This window comes from Bos taurus, chromosome 4, assembly GCF_002263795.3.
Source record: "Bos taurus isolate L1 Dominette 01449 registration number 42190680 breed Hereford chromosome 4, ARS-UCD2.0, whole genome shotgun sequence".
NCBI lineage: Eukaryota > Metazoa > Chordata > Mammalia > Artiodactyla > Bovidae > Bos > Bos taurus.
In genome coordinates, this window is record NC_037331.1 from 38,648,291 (window position 1) to 38,673,450 (window position 25,160).

At 35.2% G+C, this 25,160-nt stretch overlaps 1 protein-coding gene across 13 annotated transcripts in view; it reads left to right on the plus strand.

Annotated features, from left to right (window-relative positions):
* CACNA2D1 (calcium voltage-gated channel auxiliary subunit alpha2delta 1) overlaps nucleotides 1-24,887 on the plus strand; it is a 519,970-nt gene extending 495,083 nt beyond the window's left edge. For 7 of the 13 annotated variants that reach the window (XM_024990476.2, XM_024990479.2, XM_024990477.2 and 4 more), the window contains 5 exons: nucleotides 1,273-1,328; nucleotides 1,700-1,829; nucleotides 3,830-3,939; nucleotides 5,069-5,151; nucleotides 6,837-7,038. In XM_024990476.2, the coding sequence (XP_024846244.1) occupies nucleotides 1,273-1,328; nucleotides 1,700-1,829; nucleotides 3,830-3,939; nucleotides 5,069-5,151; nucleotides 6,837-6,971 (514 nt within the window). In that variant the 3' untranslated portion in view covers nucleotides 6,972-7,038. Of the gene's footprint in view, nucleotides 1-1,272; nucleotides 1,329-1,699; nucleotides 1,830-3,829; nucleotides 3,940-5,068; nucleotides 5,152-6,836; nucleotides 7,039-20,813 lie in introns of those variants that run through there. The other 6 variants (XM_024990478.2, XM_024990480.2, XM_024990485.2 and 3 more) reach the window with 2 other exon arrangements.
* The last annotated feature ends 273 nt before the right edge of the window (nucleotides 24,888-25,160 follow it).

Genomic DNA, 25,160 nt, shown 5'->3' on the forward strand with positions numbered 1-25,160 from the left:
CACTGGTATTTTGTGTTGATATTGTACTCAGTCCTTAAATTTTAGGCATCACACGTTAAATGTCTTCATCCATCAGATTCATGATATGACGACTTCTCTTTCTACTTCTTCACTTTTCATACAAAGGCTGGCCTCGTTTTAGAGGCGTCATATTCCTGAAATGGATCTAATTCTTTTCACCAGTTCTACCCTTCCTCCCATTTCCCCTCTACCTATATCCTGCCACCAATGAAAAGAAGACATTTAAATTGCTTATTGAGGCACTGTGGAAAGTCTGGAAGATCAAATTTGTCATTGTCTGGGTCTGGTCAGTCAAGTAACTAATCCCCCTGTGATGTCCGGGTCCATCCCCCCTTTCCTCCGTGTTTCTCTTTCGTACCATTACCCAACTGGATTGTGTAAGTTTTGTTCCATGTAGGTCAATACATAAGGTTCACTTGATTTTGAGGCTTTCCCAGCTAAAATTAAATGATTATGCATTTTATTAAAGTAGCAAAGATTTTAGATTAAAAATCTGATTTCTTAAAAATTATGAAAAATGGTACTTTCTGTTGTCAAATGCTATTTTAGATAGGCTTTACAAAGTCTATCTCATAGTCATCCTGAAATACTTGTTTTTATGCTATTTTCTGGCCAGAAAATCCCTCCTCCTCAACTTCCCCTTCCCTTCTCCCCACTTTTGTTTTAACTAAATTCAGTTCCAAATGAGTTTTTACCAGTATTTGGCTCAATTGTCATTTATTGTAAAACTGAAATGTGCCATATGTCCTATATTTAAAGGTATATTTCATGAATGCCACATTATGCATTTTATTTTATGCCACCTTACGTAAATAGTTAATAAACCCATGGTACACAGTCATTTTTGTTTGTTTTGTGGTGTTTTTTCCCTACCATAATACAGCTTCAATATTGAAAATAAGGATAAAATCTTGAATGTCAAAACTATGCACTAAAATGATGACATTCTCCCTAGAGTTATCACTTCTCCTCACTCAGATTTTATATTAAGTGTCTTCACACATTATGTGTCCCTCACAGGGTCCTGAAGACAACTGACTTCATGACTTCTTTTACAGAAAGAAATTTACAATGTCTTATATAATTTAAAAACACTTCTATAAAAATGCTTGCAAATTCTCAGTTTTTCCAGAAAGATGAAAAAAGAAATATGTGTATGTGTACATGCAAAAATACTCTGGTTTTTATGATATAATTTATAAAATAAAACACCTAGCTTTTTATCAATAGTTTTCTGTATTTAAAATTTAGGTCTATTCTACAGCAGTTTCTCTTGAGTTTGACCTTTCCACGACTTCTTGAGGCAGGTATGTCATAGCTCAGATGCTATCATAATAACTTAAAATTTTCTTTTTGGGTATGCTGAGTGTGTGTGTGTGTGTGAGAGAGAGAGATCGACCATTTAACATTTTTGTAGGTTAAATTCTTTTTGTCACAACTTTCCTAATGCCTTAGAAACATTCCTAGGTCACATTGATTTCTGTTTTGCAGCTGTTATATATTCAAATTCATTTATTCTAATGAGAGTTAATGGGTACCTTTAGGAGCTGCCACTGTACCTCATGGAGTAACTAGCCAATTATGGTGCCTGCCCTTATACTGATTGATTTGTTTTGCTCTTTGAGAAATGGAGGCTCTGGGAGACCCCTCATAATAATGTTCTTTGTTTTCCCCACAGTTGAGATGGAAGATGATGACTTTACGGCCTCTCTGTCAAAGCAGAGTTGCATTACTGAACAAACTCAGTATTTTTTCGATAACGACAGTAAATCATTTAGTGGTGTATTAGATTGTGGAAACTGTTCCAGGTAATTCATTTCTTCAATTCTGGACTAGTCTTGCTTCCCTAAGAAATTGTACTCACTTGTATAATCATTACAGAAAATAACAGAGATTGTCATTTGAGTATGAGAGAGAGGAGTAACTACTTTACATTGAAAACGCCACAGATCTTCAGTTTCTCTGAAGGTTTTTAATGTTAATTCTGACTTCGATAAGTTGTAATTCCTTCAACTTATTTTAGTAATTGTGTAATCAAGAAAATTATGCCCACTTTTAGGCAGAATATAAAGGAATTTGTATTTTGTCTAAAAGAATCCATATTAAATTTTTTCTAATGTAGAGCTAGTTTCAGAAATGATATTAATTTTGATTAGAATTATACTTACTAAACAGATTAACAGACATATCCTTGGGCAGGAAATTGTTTTAGTTGTAGTATTCACTTATCTTTGATTTGAAACTGAAAAAACTAAGAACATATTTCCTGAAGTCAAGGTCAGTGTTGGTCATCACGGTCCATAAAACACTTGGAAAAATTTTTGGAAGAAATGGAAAATTTTATTTTATTTGTATCGAGAGAAAGAACGAATGGCAGGGTGGAGATTTTTGAAGTTTTAAGAGGAAAGGGATAATCTATGTCACAGTATCCCTGAGAACAGAGCAGGAAGGCACATGGAATACTTTGTTTTTAGTAACTTAGGACAGCTTATTCTAGAAGAAATGTTAACAGAGAGAAGAGGAAATATGAGGAGGTGAGGTAATCTGAGCAGGTGACAGGGCAGGAACAGTTGGTTGCTAGGGAATTTGGAAAAGAAGTTTATAACAGGTTGTTTTTTTTTTTTTTTTAGTATTTTCAGGAAGGGGTTAACTGCAACGAGCACAAATTTTTAATCGATGTGGTCAGTATGATTTTATGACTGACTTTATTAAACCTCCATGTCCTACGAGGAGGTGGAGGGTATGCAGAGGAGAGGAAAGGGGTGGAGTCCGGCATGTAATCAGCAAAAAGCAGACCATCTTATTTAGAGATTAGCATATCAGGACCTCACTTTCAGAAAATAGAACTGTGGCAAGTTAAGTGGATTTATCAGTTTAGAGTCTTCGGTCTTTCATTAATTGATGTCCAAGAGTAGCAATGTATACTTTAAAAATGACTAAGTTAAACTGTAATGTAAAGACCAGTATAATAAGTTGAACCACGGTTACTTTTGATTTGCTCTATGCTTGTGTCCCAACTTAAATAGGTTAAGAAAAAAAGAAAACCCTGCTTCCTTGAAAAATCAATTACTCTTTAACAACAGACCTACATTTTTATTGTGAAAGGTAGAAACAGCTTAAGATGTGGGAAAAAAACACTACATGGAATTCAAAGCCCTTAATTCTGTCTAGACCTGTGTTGTCCTAATTCAGTAGTAACCGGCCACAGATGGCAATTTCTGTCATCTAGTCATTAGTCATTGCAACTAATTAATAGTACAGTTTTGTACCTCAGCAACACTAGTCACCATTCCGGGCGCTCAATATAGCATCCTGTGGCAAGCGTTTGTCTACCATATTGGTTAAAGTGGACGGCATTTCTGTCTTCCCAGAAGGTTTGTTTAACAGCCCGATCTAGACTTCAGCCTGGCATGAGCCTGGGCAAATGCTGAGTCATTTTATACTCCTAGTTTCCTTCACTGTAAAATAAGGCACCTCTGGGACATTTTTAGTGATAAATACCACACTTCCTTAAACATATAAACTAAAACATTTCTTACAACTCTAAACAACAGAGTGGTACTTATTTTGCATTTGGTTTATCGCTTAAGAAACATCTCCTGTTGGAATTTTTTAGTATTCGTTTGAGAGATAATATGTCCATGTTAATCTTTCTCTTCAAAACACATTCTCATTCAGTTTTACTGCTTGTGCATGTGATGCTTTGTTTCAAAAGTCTTGTTTTCTTTTCTTTTTAATATGTAACAGTCTTTAAAAACTGTTTTTTTCTCAAATGACATTTTCTCTAATCTTTTATAATATTCTACAGAATCTTCCATGTAGAAAAACTTATGAACACCAACTTAATATTCATAATGGTTGAGAGCAAAGGAACTTGTCCCTGTGACACACGGTTGCTCATACAAGCAGAGCAGACTTGTATCCTTTCACATTGGAGAGGTTTGGAATGAAAATTCCATCTTAAAGCCATGCATTTTTAACCACATCACATTGTTCATGCCCAGAAAGAGAAAAATACCACAGAGGGCTGCAATCGCCTCACAGAGGCAGCATGGACCCGTCACACAAAATTTCATTTGGATGCCAAGACTCATGATGCTACACATGCACTCAGAGAAGGCGAGAGGCTTCTCACTTGCACAGTGAGTCTTTGTGGAGAGCGCAATGCAGATTCCCAAGGGCCTCTGAAGATGGCTAGAGAGCACCAGGGAATGCCTGGCTTGGGGTTTGGTGGTGGTTGGGAGGATGCTGGGTTTCTGCCAGTGCTCCCTGGGGCTTGTTGGCCCAAACTTCCACACGGTGCCAGATGAGGGAGTACTCTGTCTTCCCTGTCAGCTCGCCCAGGTATAGGACAGAAGGGAAAAAGGGTCTGCTTGTGCCTTGAAAGCTGTCAACAGCCAGTCATCATTAATGGCGTTGAATGTGGTCTGTACCCACAATGGAATATTATTCGGCCTTTAAAAGAAGGTAAGTCCTGTCATATGCTACAACTGTGATGACAGCAATGCTAAAAATACTTCTGCGAGTAAATATGCTAAATAGCAATGCAGTGACTATTCAAGCATTACAGGCCGAATTTTGGTAGACTGCCTCTGGTTTTTGCTGTTTCTGGGAAGATAGTTCTCCCATATGTTATGTTTGGAACTGACGTTTATTACTAGAATTAGTTTCTACTTCTATCTTGCTGAATAGGGGAAACCAGGGTCCTCCGTTATGGTCTTACGTGAATGACTCTGTCTTACAGGTGCGTCATTTGCACATTTCAACCACTTAGATTCTACAAATATTTACAGAGTACTGTCTTGTGCCAGCAACCATGCTGTGCACAGTACAGATAAAAAGTTGATCTCTTCACACAGTCCCTAGGCTAACAAAAGAAAATCTGTGGCAGTTTAGTTCCTTAAAGCCTATAGTAGTGTATGGCACTAGAATAATGTCATAGGTTTCTCCTGCTTGCTTTGAGAAATAAATATATGGCATTGTATTTTTTCAGTTTTGTGGGGGGGGGGGGAAACATAACTTCATATCCCTTAACAAGTTTTTTTAGCTGATGGTCCAGATCCTTGTGATATGGTGAAGCAACCCAGATACCGAAAAGGGCCTGATGTCTGCTTTGATAACAATGCTTTGGTAAGTGTGTCCAGAGAATTTCAGGGGACAAATTACAGTTTTAATTCCAACATAATGTCTTAACCATAGTATTCTCATTAACACGACATACTTGCTGGTATATAGATTTTTTCATTTCAGTATTTCTTCATGGTTAGCATAAGCTTAACAGTTGCTTCTTCTATCTATCTGTCCTTTCCACAGAAATTGTACTTTCAAACACAATGCCAGTTTAGCAATGTTCCAAGATCATTAATGATTTTAAAGGCTTTCTAATAAATAGTAACTGACAGTAAATGTTACTAATAGTATATGAGTTGCCTACCTTCATTTGTTATTATAGTATTTTATTAATTTGTTTAGTCTTCATTCAGTATATTTAAAAACTTGTTAAATCGCTGTTGTCCCCTTATTTTGTAATTCTATCACCTATTAGCTTTGTATTATTTTTCTTAATTACTTTTTATATTGTTTGAAATTAAACTAGGTTAGTAACACAGGATTAAGTTGGTAAAATTTTACACACCCATATTTAATGTATGTTATCTGAGATGAATAGTCCTTTTCCTATAGGTTAGCTGTCTTCCTTTCCTAAGCACTATCCAGACTACTGTATATATAAGTAGCTTGATACTTTTCAAATTAATTTAATTTTTAATAAGCTTTATTCTGAATCAAACCCCATATAAAAGGTGCTCACTACTTATAAAAACTACACTTCTTTAATATTTCTCAATTTTCCAGTCTTCATGTCTCTTTGTATGAAGGTTTGCAAAGAAAGCATTATCATCTTAGGAATTGCTTATTATAAAATATGTCAGACCATTTATTCAGTAATGTGCATTTCTAGAAGTTATTTATTTAGAACTGATTTACCTATTGTGTACTTATTTACTCAAATACACATAATCACATTTGTTTCAGAAAAGAATAAAAATTTCCATAGTTACATATTATGCAAGTACATAATACAGAGTAGAAGCAGAGCAGAGAAGTAAAATTGGTGATGGGGAATACGGGTGAAAACCCAAAATGTTTTAGCCACTAAATCCTTTTACCTCCCTAAGGACTGTTGATCAGTTCGTCTTTGAAGGGGAAAACTGATTCAAAGTTAGAGCTATTTGACCTTTTCCTCTTTTACAGTGAGGCTTACGTAAGACCCAGATACGAGGACTCTTTTGTTCTGTCTACTTTACCGTAAGGAGTTTTGCCGCGTCAAATCATTCCCCAAAGAATGTTATTTTTGGACCCAAGGCTAGTGTCACTCATTAGGGAAACTTCACTTGTCAACTGTTTGTCACCAAAGACAGATTAAATTTACTCAGGTGCACTTCCAAGATCATATAAAAACCTATTACCCAAAATATTTTCACCGTCGGAAACTGTATGTTTTGATCACGACAAGAAGAAGATTTTACAAAGACAGAAATTTCCAATATTAAAGTTCCTATAAATTGTAAAATGGATTGTGTGTGAAAGTACAACTCTTGCTCAGTAGCTCAATGTGCTAATAATGTCTTGTGTTTTTTTAGCACTGGAGTATTTTGGTAATGCTTATTTGCAATGGTCACTGTGAATCTGCTCTGAATGGAGGCTCACATAAACTGCTAACTGCCAGCAAATTGCATGAAATCTCATCTTGTATGTCTTCTTTTCTGTGTTTTCTTTCCTTTTCCTGTACTTGCTACTTTGCCCGTTATTAATAGGATCAACTTGTATGCACAACGAATCGTGCCTGTACCATGATGTCAGCTCCTATCTTCATTTTTCTGCAAGTTTTCATGTGCTGTGGATGGTCAGTCACTTTCTCGAATTTTTCTTTGTTTTTGTGTTTGGCTTGAAATTTTTAAAAGTAATCCATATCCCTAAATCCACTACAATAAATGTCCTGAAACCAGGTTATTAAAATGCCAGTAGTAATGTTGTTTTGTAAATAACAACGTTCAAATATTACATGTTTCTAATCCTGAACAGAGCATATCAGTTTCCTATATTTAGTTAAAAATTAGTTATGTCTCTTACAGGAAGATACCCTGGAGAAGGGAATGGCACCCCACTCCAGTATTCTTGCCTGGAAATGTTTCTTAAGGTTTTACTAAAGGTTAAGTCAATGTGGAAAAAAGTATACATTCTTCATGATGTCTTACTTAAGAGAAATACCCTAAGGACAATTATTAGAGACGGTCATAAGTTTTGTTTCAAAAGTTGTTAACATAAAATTAATGAAATATTTCAGTTTTATCAAGCATTATTCAGTACCTTCTAAGCTCATTATCCTAATTTTTCCTTTTCCATATAAATGGATATTGTCTACACAGCATTTCTTTAGTGAAATATTTTAGTATCACTAAGTGCTTCTAATTTCTAAGTTAATTTTCCTTACTATTATTTACATTATCTAGGCTAGGATTATCATTATTTGTTATTTTCTGACAAATTTCTGAATTACATACTCAGTACGACTGAATAGATATTTTAGGGCCTGAATTTATAGTCAGAGTTCCATTACATTTTTTCTTTTCTTTTTTGATGTTTTGGAATCCTGAATGTAGTAACTAGACAGCATTCGTTGTGTACTTTCTTCGTTGCTGTCCAGGTAGTCTTTGGTTAGGAAACCACTAGATGGAGATGTGGCCATTACTGAAGAGTGAGTTCATCAGAAGGAGACAAAAGTGGAATAGCAGGGGGAGTGTCAGAATGTAAAATAATGCTTTTGAATTTAAGTGGTAAAGAAAAACAGCAAATCAATAACATGTACTATTGAGGAAGTTCATTATTTTATGCAAACATAATTGGTAAATACATATTATTGAGAACACGAAAAATGAATATGTAGAAGAAATATGTGTGTATACATACACATACATTAAACCTACCTCATGATTGAATGTGGTTAAATGTATTAAGGTGCTATGTAGGAAATGATTTGTTAGGGACCTTATTCCTATTAAGAGAGTTATGTGTGGTATCTACCTGCGTAAATAATTTTAAATATGCATTTTCTTTGAAGCTGCTGTGGGTGATGTAAGTATGCTGCTGCTAAGTCGCTTCAGTCGTGTCTGACTCTGTGCGACCGCATACACAGCAGCCCACCTGGCTCCCCATCCCTGGGATTCTCCAGGCAAGAACACTGGAGTGGGTTGCCATTTCCTTCTCCGATGCATGAAAGTGAAAAGTGAAACTGAAGTCGTGTCCAACTCTAAGCGACCACATGGACTGCAGCCTACCAGGCTCCTCCGTCCATGGGATTTTCCAGGCAAGAGTACTGGAGTGGGGTGCCATTGCCTTCTCCGTAAGTATAGAGCTATCTAAATTCCAGATAGCTCATATTTAGTGGATGCTTTTTACCAATGATTTGAGCTTTACTCCCTGGAGGAGGAAATGGGAAGCCGCTCCAGTTTTCCTGCCAGGAAAATCCCGTGGACAGAGGAGCCTGGCAGGCTGCAGTCCATAGTGTCGCATAAACAGATATACTTACTAGTATATCTGGTCTTAAAAAGTAAGCCTTGGGACAAAATCATGAAAAAGTAAGCCTCAGGGCAAGAATATGGTTTAGATATTTTTTCCTTGAGTAGTAATGGGACAGAAAAAAAAAAAAAAATGAGGGATTCTTAGTTGAAGAGTATTTTGAGACAGGTCCCTAGAAGGAAATAAAATTATTCTTTCATATCTTAAAATATATGTAAATAGTTTTGGCACTTTATTCCTTTACTATTTAAAGCTGAAACAAGGTACCAGTCTGTTATCTTCTCCACTAACCTTTAAAAATCAGACTGATTTATCTGGTTATGGTGTTAGTGGGATTTTGGTCTCTCTAAGATAGGGAAAAAAAAATGCTGAGGTTTCTCCCACATCTATGCATTTGTGATTTAGAATGTTTTTAGAATGTATCTCATAATTTATTTTCATATAATAATTTCAAGTCTTGGTATATGTGGTTGCCCATGCAAAACATTTGAGAAAACATGATCAGGAAACTGAAGGGACAGATTTTTCAGTGTGGATCAACATGCAGACTTCAGGGACTCCAAATAAGTTATCTGAACTACCACCTCCCAGACTGAACAGACATATCTCATCATCACACAGAGGAAATTACCCCCCCCCTCAAAAAAAACACTGGAAATATAAAAATAAAAGCAATGGCAGCAGAGCCAGAAAGAATATTTTTCTTTCCATAACATTTCTAGAACATACAGATGTATTTTGCGTTAATACGTCAACGGGTCTCGTATGTTTGCTAATTTTGCATTCTATCAAATTAATACTTAACCAGAACTGGGAAGCTCTCCTAATGAAGTGACAGTTAAGCCTTTAAGTTGGTATTTTATGTTTGTATTGTTCCTAACTAATCAACCAACCACTGCTTTATTTGAGTACGAGTACTCATTTATCAAGTACTCGTAGTACACCACCTATGTGTCAGGCCACTATTATATCCCTGAGATTAAGACACATTGATACTAAACTGTAAATTTTCATCTCAAAGTCGCATGTAATTCAGCATCCTGTTTTTTTCACCTGGTTAATCTACCTAGAGGGAAGGCTATTTGAACAAAGAGAAGAGGAAATGCAAAGGTCCTAAGATAACAAATACCTTTACCTGTTGCAGAGAAAGTGTTATTGGAGCAATGTGATGTGGGAAAGAATAGAGGAGGATGAAGATGGAGAAGCAGCCAAGCTGCACATCACATAAGGCTTTGTAGCCCTTTATAAGAAATTGGGATTTTGTTCTGAGAAATTTCAAAAAGGGCATGAAAGGATTTGGTTTTAAGAAGGCTGCTTTTTGGAGAGAAAATTGTTAAAGAGCAAGAATAGAAGCAGTGAGTCAAGGGAGGCCGCAAGTAATAGTAACCTGGACATGACATAGTAAGTAGTAGGTCTGGGGATATATTTTGAAACTAGAGTTAAGAGGACAGGCTGATAGATTAGATTTGAAAAAAGGAAGACTCACAGATGATGTGTTGTCTTTGACTTGCTTCATTACTCCTAGAAATATCATTCATAAAAATAATATTTAGGGGCAAGTTTAAGATATTTCTGAGAATCAAAAGGAGAGGTGATGGAGCTCAGAGGCGCATTCAGGGGTAAAGGTTTAGAAGCGTGAGTTACTGAGTTTCTGGTCCAAGATGGTGACAGAGTAGACTTAAAACTCACCTTAACTCACAGACCTAACAAACCTACAGCTATAAAAAGAGCAATACCCTCTGAGAGAAATGTAGCAAGTAGATGAGCAACTCTTACGCACTGAGGGAATGTAATACGCATCCAAATGAGTAGGAAAAGCTGAGGAACATTGTCTCCGTAAACCACACACTCGGCACAGCAACATACAATTAGAAAGGAACTCACAACTTCCAGCTTCGACCTGAGCAGTGCAGGGTTTAGGTTGAACATCTAACATCCCAATTTTTTTTTTAATTTTTAAAATTGTTATTTTTAATTGGAGGATAATTGCTTTACAGTGTTGTTCATTTCACCTGTGCAACAACATGAATCAGCTACAAATATATGTATATCCCCTCCTCCCTCTGAGCCTCACTCACCCCTGCCCCCATCTCACCCATCTGGGTCATCACAGAGCACCGAGCTGAGCTCCCTGTGCGGTACAGCTTCCCACCAGTCATCTATTTTACACATAATAGTGCATATGTGTCAGTGCTACTCTCTCAATTCATCCCACCCTCTCCTTCCTCTATTGTATCCTCACATCCATTCTGCATCTCTGTCTGCTCTGAAAACAGGTTCATTGGTACCCTTTTTATAGATTCCTTATATATGCATCAATATAAGATAATTGTTTTCCTCTTTCTGATTTACTTTACTTGGTTTTCTTTTTATGGCTAAGCGATGGAATCATTGTATATATGTACAACACCCCAACTTTTAAGACTCTAACCTGAGGGATGGGCCCCCAAAACTTCTAGCTTTGAAAGCCTAATAGGGCTTGTGTCCATACGACAGACAAGACTACAAATACAAAGAAACAATTTTTAACAAATTTGCAAGGACTCCCTGTGGTTATCCTTCCAAAGCTCAGAAGAGGGAGCAGAGAAACGCACTTCTCCCCACCTTTCCTTTAGGGAGGCTATTTGCATACTTTAAAAGATTGCCTGCAAGTAAGGCTTCTAATTTAGCTCACATTTAGGGACTTCCCTCACGACTCCCTGGAGACAGGCGAAGGGGTAGACTATGCCCATTGACCCTCTGACTCACTCCAGGTCAGTGGTATCTTCCTAAAAGAAGCTTGTGATCCCATCTGGCACCTTGACTTTTGAGGTAGCTTCCCAAAGGACACACCCTTTTGTCACTTGGCTCTGAGAGCCGGCAGGGCTCGCGTTCACGTCCATCAAAGGACCATAGCAAACAAATAGTTCTCAAATGCCTGTCCCCTCAGAATTCAGCACAGAGGGAGCAGACAGAAATGCCCATCCTGCAGTCTTTCCCTGAAAGAGGTGCTTTGGCATACTTTGGAAGCTGCTGCCTGAGGATCCAGCCTCCAATCAGCGGGTTTCTGAGTGCTGACCGAGATCTTCCCCACTGGGACACTGACAGATGTTAGCACACCCTCAACTACTAGGATGCAAGGGAAACCACAGCACAGAGTGTCAAGGAAAGTGAAGAAACACAAAAATATGTTTTAAAAGAAAGAGAACTCCACAAACAGACCTTAATGATACAGAGAAGAGTGACTGACATGAGGAAGAGTTCAAAATACGGTCATAAGGATGGTCACCATATCAGGAAAAGAATGTATGAACTGAGAATTTCAGCAAAGAATATACAAGAAAGTATCAAACAAATGTCACAGAGCTGACAAATACAGTAAGGCCAATAGAGAGGAGTTCAAATAGCAGACTAGATGAAGTGGAAGAAAGTATCAGTAAACTCACAAACAGAGCAGTGATTCATTCCATCAGGAACCAAAAAGAATAAAGAAAGTGAAGATAAAGTGAAGCTAAAGCAACTTACAAGACAACATCAAGTAGACTGAAATTCACGTTCTAGTGTCCCAGAAGGAAAAGAAAGGCAGACGTGGGTAGAAAACTGTTTGAAGAAATAATGATTGAAAACCTTCCTAACCTGAGAAAAGAAACAGCTATCCAAATCTAGGAAGCCTAGAGAGTTACAGATAAGAGGTATCCTAATAACACGCAAACCAAGTAAGGAAGAGGAAATACCTCCAAATTCATAGCACATGATACGATTCTGTATATAAAAACTACCCCAAAAAACTCTCACTAATCAACAATTTTATTAAATTTCAGGGTCTAAAGCCAGCATACAAAAATCAGTTGTATTTCTCTACACAAAAGATGAAGTATCTAAAGCTGTCACATTCACAATGCCATCAAAAACAATGAACTATCTGAAAAGAACTTTAACCAACAAAATGAAAGTTCTCTATTAAATCAAAACTACAAGACTTTCCTGAAAGAAATGAAGCCAACACAAACAGATGGAAAGACATCCCATATTAATTGATCATAAGTATTGATATTGTTATAATATCTATACTACTCAAAGTCAACTGTAGATTCAACACAATCTCCATCAAAATACCAATGGTATTCTTTACAGATAGAAAAAAAAAATCTCAAAATTTATATGAAGTGACAAAGTCTGCAAATAGTCAAAGCATTTCTCAGAAAAAATAACAAAGCCGGAGGTATCATGTCCTGTTTTTGACTTTACTACAAAGCTACAGTAATAATAAATTATTTTTAAAGGTATGGTAGTGGCATAAAAATGGACAGAGACAACAGAACAGAGCAGAATTAAATCCCTGCATACACTGTCAACTAATATTTGCTAATGGAGCCAAGAACACCCAATGGGAAATAATAGCCTCTTTAACAAATGATGATGGGGAGATGGGATAAACAAATGCAGAACAATGAAATTGGACTCCTATCTTACACCACTCACAAAAATTAACTCAAAATGGATAACAGATTTAAAAATAAAGCCTAATAACTATAAAACTTAGTAGAAACATAGGAAGCTCCTCAACATTGTTATTGGCAATGATTTTTGGATGTAACACCGGAAGTACATGCAGTAAAAGCAAAAATAAGCAAATGAGACTACATCAAACTCGAATGCTTCTCCACAGCAAAATCAACACCTGACCAGATGAAAAAGCAACAGATTTCAAGAAAAAATTTGCAAACCATGTATCAGATAAGGGATTTTATCTCCAAAATCCAAAATATATAAAAAACTCAAACTCAAAAACAAAATAATCCAACTAACAAACAGGCAGAAAAACTAAATAGACCTTTCTTCAAGGAAACACAAGACTGCAGTGACCTGCCACCTCACACCTGTTGGAATGGATATCATCATGAAGATGAGAGACAATAGGTATTGGTGAAATACGAATAAAAGGGAACATTTATATACTGTTGGTTGAAATGTAAATTGGTGCTACCAATATGGAGGTTCCTCAGATAAAAATAAATCTAGTATTATGATCCATCAATTCTATTTCTGGGTATATATGCAAAAGACATGAAAACAGGATTTTGAGGCAATAACCGTACTCCACATTCAGTGTAGCATTATTCCCAATGGTCAGGAACAATCTTATGGACTCTGTGGGAGAGGGAGGGAAGATTTGGGAGAATGGCATTGAAACATGTAAAATATCATGTATGAAACGAGTTGCCAGTCCAGGTTCGATACACGATACTGGATGCTTGGGGCTAGTGCACAGGGACGACCCAGAGGGATGGTATGGGGAGGGAGGAGGGTTCAGGATGGGGAACACAGGTATACCTGTGGTGGATTCATTTTGATATTTGGCAAAACTAACACAATTATGTCAAGTTTAAAAAAAAAAAAAAAAAGATATGGAGACAACCTAGATGTCCGTAAACCAGTGAACAGATAAACAAGAGGTGGCATTTATGCTTATGTGTGCATATAGGCACACAACAACATACTTTTCAGCCACGAGAAAGTGCAGACTGCCCTTTGCAACAGCATGGGTGGACTTTGGGCATATTATGCTAATTAAGAAAGACAAGTACTGTGTGTAAAATCTAAAAAGCCAGACTCATAAAAACAGAATAAATGGTGGTTACCATGGAATAGGGGGTAGGGGATAAGACAGATGTTGTTCAAGGGTAAATCTTAGAACAGGTAGTAGATAAGCTCTAGAGAGCTAATGCACAGTACACTGAATATAGAAAACTACTATAGTCATCGAACTTGCTAAGAGACTAATAAATGAATTATTCCAACTACTAAAAAAAAGGATATTTATGTAATATAATAGAGGTGCTAATTATCACTACAATGGCAATTATATTACAGTACATAAATTATCAAATTAACATGTATGCCTTAAATTTACATAGTGTTTTATTTCTAATATGTTTTAATTAATGTGTCTTTGTATTGGTCTCTAAATTTTCAAGAGTAAATCTATGACAAAGATGGCAAGACAATCTCTGGTAAATCTATGACAAAGAAGACAAGACAGCCTCTTCAACAAATGGTGCTGGGAACACTGAACAGCTACATGTGTGAAAGAAAGAAACTAGAACACTCTCTAATACCACACACAAAAATAGACTCAAAATGGATTCAAGCCCTAATTGTAAAACCAGATACTATAAAACTCTTAGAGGAAAACACAGGCAGAATACTCTTTGACATAAATGACAGCACTATCTTTTTGGATCAGCCTCCTAGAGTAATGAAAATGAACACAAACAAATGGAACCTACTTAAACTCAAGAATTTTTTCACAGCAAAGGAAATCACAAACAAAATGAAAAGACAGTCCACACAGTGCGAGAAAATACTTGCAGTGAATCAACTGGCAAGGCATTACTCTCCAAGACATGCAAATAGCTCATGCAGCTCAATATCAATAAACAATGCAATCAAAAATGAGCAGAAGATCTAAATTTCTCCAAAGACATGCAGATGACATGTGGGATCTAAAATATGGTACAAATGAACCTATTTACAAAGCAAAAAACAGAGTTACAGATATAGAAAACAAACATGGTTATTAAGGGGGAAAGGGGGCAGAGGGGTGAATTGGGGGATTGGGAATGACATATACTGACTATACAAAATAATTTAAACTTGTTAAAATGTTATTATATACTATAATAATTTATGGAAACCTGTTTGCACAGTGAACTCTTTTCAATAATCTGTAATGACCTACATGGGAAAAGAATCATTCTTTTCTATCTGTCATATCATATATGACATAATCAATCATTCTATCTGTCTATCTATACACACATATAATTGATTCACTTTGCTATCTAGAGAAAACCAACAATGTTGCAAATCGTCTATACACTAATAAAAATTAATTATAAGTAACTAAAACATACATGGCCAAAAAGCACATGAAAAGATGCTCAACATCACTAACTAGAGAAATTGAAATCAGAACTGTAATGAGGTGTCACCTTGCACCAATCAGAACAACTATCATAAAATGTCCACAAAACACTGGGTGTGCAGGAAAGGGAGCCTTCCTGCATTGTTGCTGGGAAGGTGGCCACTGTGGAGAACAATATGCAGGTTCCTTAAAAGCTAAAAATAGAGTTACTGTATGATATAACACTCCCACTCTTGGGCCTGGATCTGGAGAAAACTATAATTGGAAAAGAGACAGACACCCCAGTGTTCATCACAGCACTATCTACAATAGACAGAACATGAAAGCAACCTACATGTCAATCATCAGAGGAATAGGTATAGAGAACCTGGGGTACATATATGCAACAGAGTATTATCTGGCCATTAAAGAACAAAATATTGCCATTTGCAGCAATATCATGGATGGATTTAGAGATTATCACACTAAGTGAAGTAAGTGACAAAGACAAATAGCATATGATATCACTTATATGTGGAATTTAAAAATATGATATACAAATGAACTTATTTACAAAACAGAAACAGATTCACAGACTTCAAAAACAAACTTATCGTTACCGAAAGGGAAATGTCAGGGAGGTATACATTTTGGGATTGGGATTAACATATACACACTAATATACCTACAATAGATAATCAACAAGGATCTACTGTAAACCACAGGAAATGCCACTCAACACTCTACAATAAGCTGCTAAGTCACTTCAGTCGTGTCCGACTCTGTGTGACCCCAGAGACGGCAGCCCACCAGGCTCCCCCATCCCTGGGATTCTCCAGGCAAGAACACTGGAGTGGGTTGCCATTTCCTTCTCCAGTGCATGAAAGTGAAAAGAGAAAGTGAAGTCGCTAGTCATGTCCGACTCTTAGCAACCACATGGACTGCAGCCCACCAGGCTCCTCCGTCCATGGGATTTTCCAGGCAAGAGTACTGGAGTGGGGTGCCATTGCCTTCTCCTGTAATAAGCTATATAAGAAAATAATCCCAAAAAGTAGATATATGTCTATGTATAAATGAATCACTTCGCAGTACACCTGAAACTGACATGACAATGTGTATCAACTATACTCTAATATTAAAAATTTTTAAGTAATAAGAGAATCTTAAAAGAAGCAAGAATACTTGTTACAAACAAAGAGACCTTTAAGGCTACCAGTATCTTTCCACCAAAATGAGCGAGCCTGATGTGAGTAGCATGATGTATGTAAAGTACTGAGAAAAAACCCTACCAACCAAAAACACTCTTATCTAGTAAACTGTCCTTCCAATTCGAAGGATAAATAGAGTTGTAGACAAGCGAATACTGGAGTTCATTACCACTAGACTGACCTTACAAGAAATGTTAAAGGCACTCCTTTAAACTGAAACAAAACAGCACTAATTAGTAACAGGAAAACATATCAAAGTATAAATCTCACTGGTAAAAATAGATAAATTCAGAATAATCTAATATTGTAATGACAGTGGGTTAATCACATAAACAAATATAGTAAAAATAGCTATCATACAATAACCAGTGGTTACACAGATGAAAAATATGTAAATTGTGAAATCAAAAGCACAGAACATGAAGAAAAGAGTAGTTTCAGAATACATTTGAATTTAAGTCTCAAAATAAGTCGGTAAGATGTTATAACTTATTGTATATATAGCACTAAATATTATGAGGTTTAAATAAACATGTTATATTTATAACAGTTATAATAACTATAGAGTCCCATTTCAACTTTACAGACATTCATGGACTGAAATGGAAAAAGGTATTCCATACAAATAGAAACCAGAAGAAAGCTGGATAGGTATATACGTAGACAAAATAGGCTTTAATACAAAAACTGTAGTAAGAGACATCATGATCATCACATAATAAAAAAGGTCAATCTAACAAAAGGATATAAACATTTTGTAAATATTTATGCACCCAACATAAAGTGAAAGTGAAGTCGCTCAGTCGTGTCCAACTCTTTGTGACCCCATGTACTGTAGCCTACCAGGCTACTCTGTCTATGGGATTTTCCAGGCAATAGTACTGGAGTGGGGTGCCATTTCCTTCTCCAACATAGAAGCACCTAAATATATAAAGCAAATATTAACAGACCAAGGAAGAAATAGTAATACAATTTAAAATTGCAAAAAAATCCAACAACCTAGAAGAAATGGATAATTTTTTAGAAACATACAACCTATCAAGACCCATTCATGGAGGAATAGAAAATCTAAACAGACCAGTTACTAGTAAGAAGATTGAATCAGTTATCAAAAACCTTCCAACAACGTCCACAACCAGATGGCCTCACTTGTGAATTCTACCATCATTCAAAGAACAATTAATACCTGTCCCTTGTAAACTCCAAAAAAATAAGAGAGAAATGAATACTTCCTAATTCATTTTTACAAAGCCAGTCTTATTACCATGATACCAAACCAGACAAGAGCACTACAAGAAAATTGCAAGTCAATATCCTTGATGAAAATAGATGAAAAATTCTCAACATTATCAAATTAATTCAACAATACTTTAAAAAGGTCATACACCATGATCAAGTGGGATTTATTCCTGGAATGCAATGATTGTTCACAAACCACAAAATCAACTGATGTGATATACACATTAATAGAATGAAGGCTAAAAATCATACGATCATCTTAACAGATGCAGAAAAAGCATTCAGCAAAAATTCAACACCCGTTTATGATAACTCTCAAAACCGTGGATATAAAGGGAATGTGTATCAACATAATAAAGGCATTATTTATAGACTACATGATATTATATATAGAAGGTCTTAAAGACTCAACCAAGAAACTGAGTTAATAAATTAAGTAAAAATACAAAATATAAAATTAATGTACAAAGAACATTTATTTCTGTATAATAATAATGAACTCTCAGAGAAATTAAGAAAGTAATTCCACTTAAAATTGCATCAAAATGAATAAGAATAATTTTAACCAAAGAAGTGAAAGACCTATATATTGAAAACTATAAGGCAGAGATGAAAGAAATAAATGGAAGATATTCAGAGCTCAGAGATTAGAAGAATTGTTAAAACATCCATACCACCCAAAGTAATTCACAGATTCCATGCAATCACCATCAAAATTTCAATGACATTTTTCACAGAATTAGAACAATCCTAAAATACATATATGAAACTATAGAAGACCCAAATATCCAAAGCAATCTTGAAGGAGAAAGTTGGATGCATGATACATCTTGATTTGATGTATATATAGCTGTTCACTATATTATGTTTACTATATGTATGTATAGCTGTTCACTATATTAAGCAGCTGCAGTAACAGGAAAACTGAACAGCCATATGCAGAAGAATGAAACTGGACCACTATCTTAACACCATACACAAAAACCAACTCAAAATGGATTAATGACGTGAAGACCTGAAACCATGATAAATCTAGGAGAAAACACAGGGAGTCATCTTCTTGGCACTGATTTTGGTCATGACTGTTTGGACTTGTCACCATGGAAAAGCAAAGGCAACAACAAAAAAGTGGGATAACATCAAACTTAAAATTTTCTGCACAGCAAAGGAAAACAACAGAATTAGAAGGTAGCCCATAGAATGGGAGGGAATGTTTGCAATTCATGTACGTGATAAGGGGCCAGTATCCAAAATCTATAAAGAACTCATATAACTCAATATAAAAGAAATAATCTGATTTTAAAATTAGCAAAGGATCTCAATAAGCATGTTTACAAAGAAGATGTACAGATGTCCAATAGTACATGAAAAGATACTTAATGTCACTAAACATCAGAACAATACAAGTCAAAACCATGAGTATCTCCTCATACCTGTTAGAATGGCTATTATCAAAATGACAAGAGATAAATGCTGGCAAGGCTGTGGACTATCTTTACACATTGTTGGTGGGAGAGTGCATTGGTGCAGCCACTATGGAAAACAATATTGAGGTTCCTCAGAAAATTAAAAATATAATTACTATACGATCCAGGAATCCCACCTCTGAGATGTGAAAAACAAAATGTTCTTTAGTGGATTATTTTGCTTCAGATTTACCTTTAACAGACTTCTACTGCCTTAAAATACAATTCAAGAAGAAATTTATATGCTCGGTGACAGGCACTGTATTAAACGCTACTGAGCAAAAAGAGCCATTGTTTTAGTGTCTGGGAGTTCAGAGTCTTTGTAAAAATATTCTTACTATATTCTTTCATAACCTGTTATTCTGACTATTAGATGAACCTTGGATTAGTGAATTCTTAAAAGATGTTTAGGAAAACAATGAGATAAGGGATTTTCTTGTGGAGTTTTTTTTTTTTTTTGAAGTATAATTGACCTATAATATTAAAGTTCCAGGTGTAAAATATAGTGATTCACAATTTTTAAAGGTTTTTATCCCATTTATAGTTATAAAATATTGCTACATTCCCCATGTTGTATAATATATCCTTGTAGCTTATCTTATGCCTAGTCATTTTACCTCTTAAGATAGGAAGTTTTTTTAAAATGCAATTCATAAAGGAATCAAAGGATGCAAAAAATATTACAGAATACAGAACCTAGGAATAAAAGTAACTTTGTGTTACCAAGGAATCTAATGATCCACGAGTAGACAATAGGGGATGCAAATGAGCAAATGGGTAGCTTGTATTTCATGGTTCTCTGAATAGAACAAATCTCTCTTGCTAGCTTAGCTCTTTATTTTGGATATAAGTTTTCAAAGTGTCCTTCCTTGAGGGTGCAACTACATTATTGTTTGTTTAATTCTTGACGAAGGTCCAGATGCTACATGTACAACCTTTGATACTGGATATGGAAAATAAATCCTCATTTTTCAAATTTACTTATTTATTCTACCAGTCTCAAACTTTGCCTTATAGAGCATAATTGCTAATATGTTAATTCTTTGGAATTATAAAACAGACTGTTACATTTTTATATCTTATATTTATAAATATATAAGGATGCTTGACACTGTGAAAGTAAGGGTTTTCTTTTACTTCAGAAATTGGTGTATCACTCAACTCAGCATTTATTATTAAAGTATTTCCTTTAATAATCATCAGACTCTACAACTAAAAATGTAAGGCATTCTTCAAATGGTCCTGGGAAAATTGATTAATCCAAAATTGTTGAATAGTGAAATATAGGACAATGTAATTTATCTGGATTCAAAGCAAAGCAGCATTTTAAGGTGAGTGGACTAAGCATAGGGTACTTGGAAAGATGTCTTAGGAAATATTTTTCAGGAGTTTTCTTTTCCCTTTTCTTTCCAACAGGAGGACTATACCGACTGTGGTGGTGTCTCTGGATTAAACCCCTCCCTGTGGTCCATCATCGGCATCCAGTGTGTGCTACTTTGGCTCTTATCTGGCAGCAGACACCACCAGTTATGACCTTCTCAAACCAAATCTGCAGATTCAACTCCAGACCCTGCTGAAACAGGAGCCCTCAACTGCATTAAAATAGGGTCAACTGCGAACTCAGCAGACCACTAGCTGGGCCCACCCCATGGCATCCATCTAAGACGCAGACTCATAAGGCACCCACTGGCTGCATGTCAGGGTGTCAGATCCTTCAACTTGTGTGAATGCTGCATCATCTATGTATAACATCGAAGCAGAATTCTATACATGCTCTATTGGAAATTTTGAAAACTTGTTGTTGCATTGTTGGTGATTACATGTTAAAGGGCTCCCCACACAGTTGTTTATGGATCGTGCAAATTGTCTTGATTTTGACTTGCTGCAATCCTTGTTCTTTTACCAAGAAAATCTCTTGGGGAAAAGAGTTGTTTTTTTTTTCCTTCACTTACTCTTCTGTTAAAAATTATTTCCTGCTTTGAGTAGTTATTATTGGAAATATATAGAGAGAGACAGAGGGAGAAAGAATTAACATTGGTATAATCTGACAAAATAGAAATAATGGCTTATTTTCTACAAAAAAAAAAATGCCATGAATAAAATGCCTTATGAAGAATGGCTTCTTTGCCAGAAATATAACACAAATGATGGCCAAGTTTTGGTGGGTATAATGGATTGATTGTTTGAAAATAATAACTAAGAAATTAATTAAAGGTGCTTGAGGGTAGAATTAATATGCGACATATGTCCTCATATATGTGAGCCCTTAATAAATGCTTTGATGTAATGTCCTTTTTGTTCACAGTAAAGTTCCGTAGTGCTAGCCAGAAACTTCAAAATGCTCTAAGAAAAGCTTGTTGGGGGGAGGGGAAATGTTTTTTCTTGTGATAAATGAACTTTGGTTACCAAGGGTATTTTGCATGATGCTGCTGCTATTTTAACTTCGGTTTGTTTCTCTCTTACTGTAGAGTATAGTCCATTGAAAAGTTAACTGAGTGACATTATTGTTATGTAAGAATCTGAACCTTGCAGTGTAATGCACTTAAGTCATCTTTTAAAATGTCTTTAAACTACTCTGAATATACTGTGCAATGTAAATGCTGAATGATTGGATTAGGTAAATGGTGAAATGGGAATTAATGGATTTTATACAGATTCGTGCTTTTGCCTGAAAACCTATGTACAGATATTTTAAGTACATAAATCAGATTTGACACATTTATTTTTTGAAGAGTACATATATGTTCTCAGTGAAGAGACATCCTAGGTTTCCTCTCTGTTCGCTGGAATAGTAGCACGTACAATCCCAAACTCGCTGCTGCTTTTGTTGCCTCCGTTTTAAATGATACGAGCACTTGACCAAAATTTCCACACAGTTTGATGAGGGTTTTACAATACTCTGAACAAATAGGAAACCTTGAATCTCTATGTATGCACATGAATACTTGATTGTGAATAATCAAAATTGTTTTTATACAACCTCATTAGTGAAAATGGTTAGTGTATTAAATCAGATATTTCATTATAGAGTAATATGGTAGAATTTATTTATGCTTTAAAAGATTATTTTCAGGGTTAAACAGTATTTGAAGAAAGGATAAAAACAATGAATGTGTAACAATTATAGGGAATAATTCTGCTGAAGGCTGGAAGTATGCAGATATTTGCTCTTTTTTCAAACATGCCAGAAACTGGTATGTGTCTATGCTGGAAATTTTCTTATATATCATTTTTAAGTAAAAATCTTATTAACATTATCCAGTATGCTTTAATATGCTTCATATATCAAAGATATAACCAATTCTTTAGCATAGTTTAAAAGATATATTTGTTTTGTTTTTAGCTTTGCACACATTTGTAATTCCCTTCACCACTACTATACCCTAGGCACCACTTGTGTACATTTCCTTATTTAAAATATTTTTTTATTTAAAAACGGGGCTAGGGGGAAATGGAATCACTTTGCCAACTATCGTTCTAAGAGTTGACATCAGTTACCATTTCTAATACATTGTTGTGGTTTTGTAGTCTCATTTGTAACTGGTATTGACATTTTAGAAAACACCAAAGTGATTTAAAAAAATATGGAACTTCTCACTCTAGTAACAATATGTTTAAATCATGTTGTTTGTTAATTAAATATTTAAAACTTATTGTTAACTTTTGCTAGACTATTTTAAATCATGAAAGTGTTGAGAAGGGGATATCGAAATATAGTTATGTTAGCTTGTGTACATAAACGACGCACATTAAAACAAGCAAATTGCTTCCAGCATACAACAGACTACCTTAAAATTATCTTTAAAATCTATTAAATATATTTTCATGGCTAATGTCACTGAAGTGTGTTTTCATCAACTACATGTTGTGTTCATCACAGTGAAACTTGGCATCTCCTGGCAGAGTCCTATTTGATTTCATTTGCCATCAAAATATATTTATGTATATGAGTCTTGCCATGATCCTTTATTTTCTGTTATAAATTAAACATATATTATGACAGCCACATATATGTTAATAAATTGGGTAAGAACATGCTCTCTGACTAAAAATTGTTCTCATACCTAATACTAGTCTTCATGCATTTTGAAAGACCGTAACACTCATCCCATCCAATTATTATGTTTACTTTAGGATTTTTCTGAGTTTTGATTGTTGAACAATAACTTAAATCACAGCCTGTTATAATATTAATTTTCAAAGACTTAATAGTACAAGAGATCAAGAAAAAAGCTTTTGAACTCCTTTTGCTTACCTAATGTTTTGCTGTGCTCACGCAGCTGTGTAGTTTTCACTAAAACAAAACCAAAATAAGTCTTGTATTGGAGTTGAATAACAGAAATGGATTTTGCATTAATGATTTGTTTATATTTTCTTCATTTGAACAACCAGCATTACTGCCAAACACCAATCGTGGTCCATATTTGTAACAGGTTTTTAACATGACATAGTTAGCAAGTTTGACTGAAGAGATTTTTAGGTCCTGGGTCTAATAAGATTTTAGTATGATCTTTTTTCATGTTTCTAATGCTTGAGGCATTATTGCTTAACTTGGAAAAATCTAGACAGTGTTGCTGCCATTTGTAAGTTTTCCTATACTATTCCTTTTATTAACTTTAAAACTGGCCTTACTGGGTTCAAATAGGCAGTATCCCTTTTAAGTGACCTTTGCAACTCAAGTGTTACTTGCTTATTTGATGCTCTTTTGTATTTTACATCTCATTTAAATCTTTCTCTCCACCAAAGCTTAAATTCTATGTCTTAATTTAAACTCTGAACTATTCCATTAATCATGTTAGTTGACATTAAAGTGTCTAGAGGTACAGAGGCTGACCTAGGGAAACAAAATGGATGTTGTGACTCAGAGGATACAGTAGAATGATGGTCTCACCTGCCCACAGTTTCAAATATGTTACAATTATCTGGAGCCGGGACCTGTGTTGTTTTCCCATAGCACAGAATGTTAATACTGCTATTATTCCATGTACATTTCTGTAAAGAACAAATCAATAAAGCAAAGGTATGAAGTTTCTTGATTTCTTGAAAAAGTTCCAGGATGTTAAAGTCTTAGAAAACCTTTACCAACAGTTTCATCTACTTTATTTCTAATTCACAAGATTAACTCAAAGAAATTCTGAGACTAATGGGATACTGTCTTGAAAAGATGCCAATTAAGTCTACAGTGTGACCTGACAGAGCTGTCTTTTTTGTTGTGCTGTATGTTGTTGGATCATTTCTATTAGGGATACTTTTATTGAAATGCTCAGTGTGCATCCATGAAAAAGGCCAAGTGGCTTTGTGAACAAAAGATACTTTCTCCCCTTTATTATGTTCTCTTGACACTTTTGTGGAAATTAGCCTGATAAAAACATTTTTGTAAAAATTTGTATATTACTGTTATAAAAATATTTATAATCCCAGAAAATGTTGTGTTAAATCTTGTGCAAAAACAGTATATTCAGAATAAAAGTTTATCATTTAAAGTCACCAGCTTTGATTATTTAATTATTTAAAATTCAGTTCAAAGAACCAGAGGTCTCTGTCATACATACAGTTTAAGAAAGCAGGCTTTCCAGTGGAGAGAATTGTAGATTGTGAAAATAAAATCTGGCATTATAAAAGTGCTTTTACAGTTTCAACCTCAACTCACAAACAAATTTAATTGCAACTCCTTTGCATAACTCTGACCCTTCTCACATGTGCTTCTGCCATCAAGATAGTTAGGAACTTATTAAAACAAACTTTTGACTTACGTAAGAAATT